Below are 11,484 nucleotides of genomic sequence, written 5' to 3' on the forward strand. Positions count from 1 at the left end.
AAGGCAGCTATATTGTCTTTGGGTTCAGTTTGTCTATTTTAACTATCTACTTTCTTTCTCTTTTTTTTTTTTACAACTTATATAAAATACCTTGTTTTTTTCAAATATATAATAAAGGTTACCATGACAAAGGTGGCTAAAGAGATAGCAAATCAAGAGTTGGTAGGTTCTTTTCTTTCTGATTCTAAAAAAACTCCCTAAATTCTTCTATGTCATGTTAAAACTGAACTCCGCAAATGGCTAAATCAATAGATAAAATACATATATGGGAGCTCTTTACCTACCAAAGGTAAAGATATTTCTGTCCATCTAGTTCCCAGATTTACACAACTCTTTTAAACGCTACTTTATTTTTCTCTTCTACATGTAAGGGACCTTGCTTGGACAGCAGTTCCTGCCAAACTGTCCCAGGTTCCACCTTGCTTCTTCTTCAGAAAGGACACGCACATACCTGTCTTTTGGGAGAGACTCCACCATTTTGTGTCACTGTTGTATCATGGTCACATGATAGTTTAAGTTCTTTTAGGGTTTTTTTTCGATATGTGCAAAGAAAGATCACACAAATACTTATAAATATAGCCTTTATTAAAGATAATGACAGATACAGATAAAGAAAAAAAAACATAACAAGAATACCTAACTTAAGACGCTGTTTCTGCCATGGGTCCCCCATTAAATGGCATGGCCAGATAATCAGACGCTTGCATAATGCAAGATGCAGCTCTGGATACAGCACTGAAGTCTTACCAGTTTTGGCTGTGGTAATATAAAACTTGAATGCAAGGAAATAGCCAATCGTAGAGAAGAAAGTGGGCTCAGCACATCCTACTCAGTTAACAATGACATTTCTTTGATGTAAGTAAAGCCATGCTTATGTGACATCCTTAACCAAGATTTGGAGACTTAGAATTCATTAGTGAGCCACATTATTAAAGTGGAAGTAAACTTCCATCTCTGACTTTTACCTATAGGTAAGCCTATAATAAGGCTTACCTAAAGGTAGTATAAATTTCTCATAAACGTGCACTGTTTAGGAGATATTTACATTACATGCAGCCAGGGACATCCCTGGGGCATGTGCTCTGAAGGAACATTCACCCGTGCTGTTTCTTTAGAGCACTGTACCATAAACATTGGCTCCCACGCACATGCACGGGAGTGACGTCATCGCGGCTCCAGCCAGTCACAGAGCCAGTGTCCGGGAACCCAGAAGCAAGGCGGGTAAAGATAAGAGCGCATGCAGCTCTGACAACTCGGCGCTGCAAAGGCTTTGTTTTAAGGTAAGTTTAACATTACAGAACATAAACTAGCACATTATAACATTACCGTGCAGGGTGCGAAAAAAAACTTCCAGCGGTTAATAACTGCTTTAATAAGAAAATATGTAATATATAAAATATACAGTTTCCCCATCAATCACCACTCACCGGACCCGAGGCCCACCCTCTTCGTGGTATTCACATATTGCCAGTGTTCTGCCGAAAACTCCAACTCACCAAAATCTCCAACCGTGTCACTTCCGTTGACTCTACAGCAGGAATAATTGGAAATTTCGACGAGTTGCTGTTTTCACAGACCACTGACAAGAGCAGTTGCCTCTTTTCACAGAACACCGGGTGAGGAGGAAAACAGTTGTCGCTGCCTCGGAGGTGGTGATGTTGTTGGTTAGTAGCGGACGGACAAACAATGTCCAGTCATTATAGCATGTACCATAGTGTATGGTCTGCTGGTGGTCTGTGGAAACAGCAACTCATCGAAATCTCCAATTGGTGCTGGAGAGTCACCGGAAGTGACGAGGTTAGGGATTTTGGTGAGCTGGAGTTTTCGCCAGAACACCAGCCAGAGCCTCTTTGCCAGAATCAAGGATGTCCACGTAGAGAGTGCCTTTCAATCATTTACTAAAGAACATTTCATGACAGTCCATAACTGGGCTTCCTGAACATTGTCTTTACAGTGCAGAACACAGTACCCCCATTACACAACCTCCTGAATGTTAGTCTCTACAGCACGGATCAGTTTACTGCAGCTATCACAAACCCATTAGATCCAACCATCTCTCCTCTTGCTTTTCCATGAGTCCCTCAGCAATGGGTCTTTATCTTTTTCAACTCCACCCCCAGTTACAGGGGTAGTCAAGGGTAGCTACATATTTCTGCATCCTCCCAGCTGCGTCCTCCATTAAAGTCATACTAGTTTAGCCCTCCACAGGGTCCTCTCTTTTTAAGACGGGTTACTTGTTCCCATACTCATACTGCTTGGCCCCACCCACTGCAAATAATGAAAAGGGAACAGACTCCACCCATTACATCAACAGGGGTATGACTCTATTTAACCACTTACAGACTGCCCACCGTGTATTTACGTTGGTACTTTGATTTTAAATACCGGGGGTTAGGGCAGCAGATAGCTGCCATAACCTTAGTATTTTTTTAAATGGCGGGTGATCCGCTTTAAAATAAGGGTAGTCCCAGAGGCGGATTCGCTGCGGGATCACACTTATGGGCAGTGGGAGTGGTCCCCCCCTCCCCCTCCCGCCAGTTCCTGGTAGTTTTCCCCGTGAGTTGTAAGACTGCTGTGCAAATACGGTGTGATAAAAAAAAAAAATATTTGGAGTTCTAAATAATTTTCTAGCAAAAAAAAACTGATTTTAACTTGTAAACAACAAGTGTTAGAAAAAGGTCCAGTCCAGAAGAGGTTAAGGGGCACTACATCTGCCAACATACAGTTAGTCACACTGTTTTTGTTTCTCCCCCTGCTTATGACTGGGCAGTGAAAGGAAAAGAAATAAACTAATGAGCTCATCTTTTCATTGCTCTGCTCTCGCCTTCAGTTAACCACTTCCATACCGAGTCATGTAAAATGACGTCGGCAAAGTGGTTGTCTAGATCCGGGCCGCCGTCATATGACGTCGGCCCGTTCTAGCTGCTACTGCGCGCCCCCGGCGGCGCGCAGCGGCGCGATCAGGGATGAGGCTCGTCCCTCGGACATAGCCCATCCCTGATCAAGGTAAACAGCCAATAGAAATTGGCTGTTTACCATGTGATCGGCTGTGTCAATCACAGCCGATCACATGAGCGGCTCCAGCACGAGCCGCTCGTTCTCTCTGCAATGCGCGCCCCCGGGGGCGCGCAGAGCAGCGATCGGGGACGAGGCTCGTCCCTCGGACAGAGTCGATCCCCGATCTAGGTAAAGAGCCAATGAAATTGGCTCTTTACCACGTGACCGGCTGTGTCCAATCACAGCCGGTCACAAATGTCAACAGAGAACACGGTAACTAGCTGTCACCGTGTTCTCCTCCTCACACACTGATCCTGTGTGAGGAGGAGATTGTGGTAACAGCTAGTTACCAACTACAGTGCACCCTAAACACACTGATTGCCCCCCCCCAATAAAGAGCACCTGTCACTAGCCCATCAAAGTACCCGAGTACCTGTCACCAGCCCATCAGGTACTCAGATGACAGGTACTTGGGTACTCTGATGGGCTGGTGACAGGTACTCGGGTACTCTGATGACAGGTACTCGGGTACTCTGATGACAGGTACTCGGGTACTCTGATGACAGGTACTCGGGTACTCTGATGGGTACTCGGGTACTCTGATGACAGGTACTCGGGTACTCTGATGACGGGTACTCGGGTACTCTGATGACAGGTACTCGGGTACTCTGATGACAGGTACTCGGGTACTCTGATGACGGGTACTCGGGTACTCTGATGACAGGTACTCGGGTACTCTGATGACGGGTACTCAGGTACTCTGATGACGGGTACTCGGGTACTCTGATGACAGGTACTCGAGTACTCTGATGACGGGTACTCGGGTACTCTGATGACGGGTACTCGGGTACTCTGACAGGTACTCGGGTACTCTGATGACAGGTACTCGGGTACTCTGATGACAGGTACTCGGGTACTTTGAGTACCTGTCAACGGAGTACCCGTCATCATAGTACCTGAGTACCTGTCACCTACCCATCAGAGTACCCGAGTACCTTCCACCTGCTCATCAGAGTACCTGACGCCTGAAGTACCCAAGTACTTGCCGCCTGCTCATCAGTACCCATCACTACTCATCAGTACTCATCAGTACCTATCACGTATCAGTACTGATCATCAGTACCCATCAGTACAGTATCACCTATCACCTATCAGTCAGTGAGTACTACTCATCAGTACCTGTCACCTGCCCATCAGAGTACCCGAGTACTTGTCGCCTGCCTATCGGAGTACCCGAGTACCTGCCACCTGCTCATCAGTACCAGAGTACCTGTCACCTGCCCAACAAAGTACCCGAGTACCTGTCACCCTTCATACAGCCACCATGTCCAAGTCCAAAAAGGTTTATATACGTCCTCCGTTTAAACCTAAATACCGGTGTTATGGCAGCAGATAGCTGCCATAACCCTGGTATTTTTTTAAACGGTGGACAGTTGGCTTTCCGATAAGGGTGGTCCCAGCGGCGGATTCGCCGTGGGATCACCCATCCGGGATGGCGGAAGAGGCGCCCCCCCCCCTCCCGACGCGTTCCGGTCCTTTTCCCCGCTTACCGGACCCGCCGGCAGCGGGGAAAACGATCCGGTCCCAGATCCTCACAGACAGGATGTCGAGTGAGGTCAAGCTTGCCCTCACTTGACTCTATGGTCTTAGAGGACCGGAGCTACGGAAAATGTTGTTGCCTAGCAACCGGTTTAAAGGTCCTTTTTTTTTTTTTTTTCATTTTATATTATAATAATTTTTTTTTTTTTTTTTTTATATCTTTTAGTGTACTTGTGAGATCTGAGGACTTTTTGACCCCAGATCTCACAAAAAAGAGGTCCTGTCGTGCCTATTTCTATTACGAGGAATATTTACATTTCTTTTAATAGAAATAAAAATGATCAATTTTTTTTTTTTTTAAATGGTGTAAAAATAAAAAATAATAAATAAAATAAATAGTAAAAAAAAAAAAAAAATTAAAGCGCCCTGTCCCCGTTAGCTCGCGCGCAGAAGCGAATGCATACAGAAACCCCGCCCACATATGTAAACGGTGTTCAAACCACACATGTGAGGTATCGCCGCAATCGTTAGAGCAAGGGGAATAATTTGAGCCCTAGACCTCCTCTGTAACTCAAAGATGGCAACCTGTAGAAATTTTTAAATTGTCGCCTATGGGGATTTTTAAGTACAAAAGTTTGTCACCATTCCGTGAGCGTGCGAAATTTTGAAACATGGCATGTTGGGTATCTATTTACTCGGCGTAACATTATCTTTCACATTATGGAAAAAAATTGGGCTAACTTTACTGGTTTCTTATTTTTTAATTAAAAAAAGTGAATTTTTTCCAAAAAAATTGCGTTTGGAAGACCGCTACGCAAATACGGTGTGATAAAAAATATTGCAATAATCTCCATTTTATTCTCTAGGGTCTCTGCTAAAAAAAAATATATAATGTTTGGGGGTTCTAAGCAGTTTTCTAGCAAAACAACTGATTTTAGCTTGTAAACACCAAATGTCAAAAATAGGCCTAGGCAAGTGGCTAGGATGCATGATGATGCTCCTTGGATGTTAGGCCCCTCTATATGGCTAGGCTGTGAAAAAGTCTCACACATGTGGTATTGCCATACTCAGGAGGAGTGGCAGAATGTATTTTGGGGTGTCATTTTTGCTGTGTACATGCTATGTGTTAGGAATATCCTATAAATTGACAACTTTGTGTAAAAAAAAAAAAGTTTTCATTTTTTTCCCACATTTTCCAAAAACCTGTGGAAAAAAATGATATGTTCAAACGACCCATAATGCCTCATAGAATATACGTTGGAGTGTTTGCTTTCCAAAATGGGGTCATTTTGTGGACTTTTCCATTGTATTGGTGCTCTAGGGCCTTGAAAAGTGTGATAGGTAGTAAGAAAGTTTTATGTGTATTTATGCTCCTAGAACGCCTGAATGTGCTTCTTGGACATGGAGTCTCTTTTTGTGGCCAGGCTGTGTAAAAGTCTCACACATGTGGTATCGCCATACTCGGAAGGAGTAGCAGAATGTATTTTTGGGTGTAATTTTTGCTGTGTACATGCTATGTGTTAGAAATAGCTTATAAATTGACAACTTTGTGGGAAAAAAAAGAAAAAAAATTTTTTTTCTTAATTTTCCCAAGAATTGTGGGAAAAAATTACAACTTCAAAAAACTCACCATGCCTCTTACTAAATACCTTGGACTGTCTACTTTACAAAAAGGGGTCATTTGGTCGGTATTTGTACTGTCCTGACATTTCAGGGCCTCAAGAAAGGAGATAGGCAGTCAGTACATCTGGTGTGATCAATTTTCAGTAATTGGTACCATAGCTTCTAGACTCAATAACTTTCACACAGACTAAATAATATACACTAATTTGGGTTAATTTTACCAGAGACATGTAGCAGTATACATTTTGGCCCAAATGTATGAAGAAAATTTTATTTTTTGCAAAATTTCATAATTGAAACTAAAAAAAAGTGTTTTTTTTTTCAAAATTTTTGCTCTTTTTTTGCATATATCACGAAAAAAAAAAACCCCAGTTGTGATCAAATACCACCAAAAGAAAGCTCTATTTGTGTGAAAAAAATGATAAAAATTTTGTTTGGTTACAGTGTAGCATGACTGAGCAATTGTCATTCAAAGTGTGAGAGTGCTGAAAGCTGAAAATTGGTCTGGGCAGGAAGGGTGTCTAACTGCTCTGTATGGAAGTGGTTAACATGTCTCTTGTTACCACACAAGCATTGCAACATGACTGACTGGCACCCAGTGCTGCTTCTCTGAGACTGAGCTTTGCTTTACTGAGACTGCAAGAAGCTTTTATTCTAGAGTTGAACTTTAACAAAATGGCAAAATAAATTATACAATTAGAATAAAGACCTCTCACAAACGAATATTTAGCCTTGTAAGTACAGTATCTCACAAAAGTGAGTACACCCCTCACATTTTTGTTAATATTTTATTTTATCTTTTCACAAGACAATACTGAAGAAATGACACATTGCTACAATGCAAAGTATTGAGTGTACAGCTTGTATAACAGTGTAAATTTGCTGTCCCCTCAAAATATCTCAACACACAGCCATTAATGTCTAAACCTCTGGCAACAAAAGTGAGTACACCCCTAAGTGAAAATATCCAAGTTGGTCCCAAAGTGTCAATATTTTGTGTGGCCACCATTATTTTCCAGCACTGCCTTAACCCTCTTGAGCATGGAGTTCACCAGAGCTTCACAGGTTGCCACTGAAGTCCTCTTCCACTCCTCCATGATGACATCACGGAGCTGGTGGATGTTAGAGAAATTGCACTCCTCCACCTTCCGTTTGAGGATGTCCCACAGATGCTCAATAAGGATGAGCTTCAAGTTTCGAGCCGAACATAAGTTCGACTGGAACATCAGCTGTTCGTGTGTTCGCTGAACACACAAACAAATAGGGTGCTCTGCGGGAAGTAATGCACCCCATAATGCACTGCGCTGGTGCAGTGAATAAATTAGTGATGATCTGATGATTTGCCAAAGCATGCACAGGACCTGTATGCTTTGGCCAATCACAGCACAGTGTCCGGTCAGAGGCATGATTGGCCAAGTCCATGCCCCACACTATATAAGGCTGCTGCTTACATGGCAGCCGTGTATAGTGTATGATAATAGAGGTTAGGCAGATAGTTAATGGATAGTGAGTTGAGTTAGTTTAGTGCAGTCAGTGTAGTGAACAGGCATACCCCACTTTTATAATGTATGTTGTATTCCTGGGTCCCCTCTCATTGCTCCCCAAGTTTTGTGTCCCTGTCACTTATAGTTCATGAGTAGTGCCATGTCAAGTTGACCGAGATTTCCCATAGATGCCAATGTTAAAGACAGGGAGCAGTGCCATGTCAAGCTGGCTGAGATCTCCAATAGACACCAATGAGCACTGAAAGCTGAAAATTGGTCTAGACAAGAAGGGAGTGAATGTGCCCTGTATTTAAGTGGTTAAGGGGAACCCTATGACAGAATTATATAAAAAAAAAATCCATACCAGACCCTTATCCAAACAAGCAGTCTGGCTGGCCAGGATAGTGGGAGGGGGGGACGAGCAAGAGCCCCCCCCTCCTGAACCATACCAGGCCGCTTGCCCTAAACATGGGGAGAGTGCTTTTGGGGTGGGGACAAGAGCCTCTTCTGGACAACCGTGGGCTGTGGTTGCCGGGGTCTGCGGGTGGGGAGCTTATCGGAATCTGGAAGCCCCCTTTAACAAGGGGGCCCTCAGATCCCACCCCCCCCCCCCAATGTGAATGTATATCGGGTACATTGTACCCTTACCCATTCACCAAAAAAAAGTACGAGAAAAAATAAAGACAAAAGCCAGTTTTTGACAATTCCTTTATTAAACAAAAAAATTTAAAAAAATTATTTTCTATTCTGTTCTATTATATTCTATTCTATTCTATCTATTCTATAAAGCAGCCTAAGTAGGAATCATCACTTTATTGTACTTTTTTTTACCTTACTGTATTTATTGCAATATGTTTCCATTTCTAATTCAAATTAATTTTTATTCAAATTCAGATTAATTTTCAATGTAAAAATAATGAATATACGAAACAAATTCCGAAAACGATTCATTCTAACATACTGAATGTGACAAGGTGAAATTATTAACAATAAACGAACCCAAAACTAAACAAAAAACATTTTTCAATCGTGCACATCTCTATCTATTACTTTTGAAGGGGCTGCCAGTGCACCACACTGGACTTATAAATGTACTGTGAGGGGTTAGCTCGGTAGCGAGAGGGGGTGACCCCTTGGGAGGGTTCGTTACACAGAGAGATAGCCGAGGAGTAGTTGAAAACAACAATCTATGGTTTATGCTTGCAATTTTCTTCACACAAGTGCAAGCATCAAAAACAGCATAATTCAAAACAAACATAAAATAAAATAAACCCTGGCCACTGTAGGCGTCTACCTTCACACACAGGAACCTACCCATGGAGTCTGTCCCAACCTACTGCTGGGCAGACACTGCTGATCATACAGCAGACAATCAATAGTCCATTTATTTTCTCTTCACACAGAAAATATCCCTTTGTTTTTCTTCACACAGAAAAAATCCATGACCTCACCTTGAGAAGTCTTCAGTCTTACTGCTCTCCTATACTCACACAGCTTCAGGAGGCAGCGATCAGTAATCATCCTCTGGATAACTTATAGAGGCCTTAATTGCCTCATCCTGAACAGCTGAAGTCTTTTCATCGTTCTTACACCTTTCTGGCTACCTCTGCAGCCGACACCCTATAGTAATTGGTGAATTTTCTAAACCAGGTGGAAATGTATCTCCTGTCTGTGACAACATCCACAGATTTACCTGACTTCCTGTCACAGTACATAAACTTTTTTTTGTCAGCACACCACAAAGTGGTTTATTTCTGTGCATTGTAGTGTGCAAGAAATGCAGGCCCACTGTTGGGAACTGGGGATGTGCATTGGGCTGCAAATAAAAATCAACCACAACATGGTTCTGGAGTTGCCACACATTTTACTGCAAGGTACTACAATGCAAAGATGGAAGTCAGGGTATCCTACACTGGTGTAGCACCCTCTTTGTTGGACTATTTTGTTTTGGCTCCATTGTAGTCAGTGTAATGGTGTTTGATTGTTTTAGTCTGCTTAGGATTCTTAGGCTGAGAATTTGATTTCTTCCTCCAGCCTCTGGAGGAAGCTTCCAGAGCACAAGGGGGGGGGGGAGATTCAAATAATCAGCTGAATATTTATCATACCCTGGCCAATTACTGTAAGGGGAGAACCAGAAGGTGGCTAGGGAGGTGATAAACGTGCAGGAACTGTGAGTAGACTGTTCTTTCCTCGTCAGGGAGGTTTCCGGCACTCCTGGAGGCTGCTGTCCCTAGGAGACTGATCACTAGGACAAGAATCCACTGTTTAGGCCTCAGCATTTGTTGCACTAAAGGTCCAAGGAGGACAGCTACAAAGCGGACACCTGCTAAAGTACACTTTTTCAGAGTCAAGGTGTCAGATAGTTCCTGGGATACTGTAAGTAAAGATCTTACTGATGACTGATAGTTGCACAGAAGTGAAAGTGAAACAGGAACCAGTTGCTGAAAATTGCTCTTGATGTGGAGCCTACCAACATTCCTCGCTACCTGCTATTGCGGAGCTAGAGAGAAGCTTATTCTTTTGCTGCTGTTGCTGGCCATTTTGGAATATCCTGGGACCCTAAACCCTATCTTCCTTTTAAAATTGTTCTGCAAGACATCCCCTAGGCAAAGTTTTATTGTCAGTGTGCTTGTGTGACTGGTGGCCTCTGTATTACTTAGGGAGAACCTGTCTGTTTTCAGTGGCCCCTTCGGGGAAAAGCAGAACCTACCTGAAAAGAAATGACTGTAATGCACCTTACCAGTCCTTGGATGCGGTGGCTGGTAATCTTGCAAATAACACACTTCCCATCCCTTCTTGGCTCATTTCTCCACAGTATCTATAGAAGGAGCCATAGTTGTCACGCAGGCTGGACTTCAAACATGTCTACCTTTGTTTATTACCATTACATGGAGGATTGATGGGATTAGTAGTTTACACAAGATAGATAAGCATATTTGTGCTTTCTTCTCATGGGAAGTGACAAGCACACTGCATTTCTGGCAAAATCAACAGGTATTTTTTTGTACTTGCTGAAAATGTTCTTAGCCTGAAAAAAAAGAAAACTCATGCAGACCACCACATTTAAGGACTGTTAAGCTGCAATATATAATTTTTGGGTGTATATATGCTTTAATGGTGCTAAAAAGTATCATATTCTAACCCATCCTATGTTATTCCTTAAACTAATAATTGTTGTTAAAATGACTATGTCTTCATTTCAGGGAGATGCTGGAGGTCCATTATTGTGTGGAGGCTTCCTGAAAGGCATAATGTCCTTCGGATCTCTGCTGTGTGGAATTCCGAATGGGGCTGATGTCTCCACTCGTCTGACTAAAGACTACATGAAGTGGATCAACAAAGAAACCAAGAAAAGACCATAGACACTTCCCTATAACTTTTCTTTGACCTTCAATACTAACTGCATTGTTTTTCTTTCAAAAGGTTATCCAAACCCAAAAGTGATATTATAGTTATATGCTGTATAAGCCACTGACTTTTCATAACTCCTGTAGACCCAGAAGTGAAATGTTCCCATGAAAATTGTTTGCTTTGTTCCTATATTGCCTGAAGTTTACCCCTTCTTGCTACAACATGGAATAATGTATGTTTCTTCCCATCCTGTTGCTTTATCCAATCATAAAATAAATAAAAATGTAGCAGTTATCAGTATTTGGTCTATAGGTTTCCTTTAGTTTTACAGAAAGAGGGTGTGGTACCCTACGCACCAAGGCCAATGGTATTAAAACTTAACCTTCATTAAAATTGTGTAAATAAAATGTATATGACTGTACTACAATGCAAAGATGGAAGTCAGGGTATCCTACACTGGTGTAGCACCCTCTTTGTTGGACTGTTTTGT

The 11,484-nt window shown here is 42.4% G+C and overlaps 1 protein-coding gene across 1 annotated transcript in view; it reads left to right on the forward strand.

The window, feature by feature from the left end:
• LOC309555661 (granzyme A-like) overlaps positions 1 to 11,271 on the forward strand; it is a 46,376-nt gene extending 35,105 nt beyond the window's left edge. The window contains exon 5 of the mRNA XM_082257693.1: positions 10,847 to 11,271. Coding sequence (XP_082113819.1) covers positions 10,847 to 11,005 — 159 coding nt within the window. The 3' untranslated portion in view covers positions 11,006 to 11,271. The remainder of the gene's footprint in view (positions 1 to 10,846) is intronic.
• The last annotated feature ends 213 nt before the right edge of the window (positions 11,272 to 11,484 follow it).

This window comes from Pelophylax lessonae, assembly GCF_965119305.1.
Source record: "Pelophylax lessonae genome assembly, chromosome: 1".
Taxonomy (NCBI): Eukaryota; Metazoa; Chordata; class Amphibia; order Anura; family Ranidae; genus Pelophylax; species Pelophylax lessonae.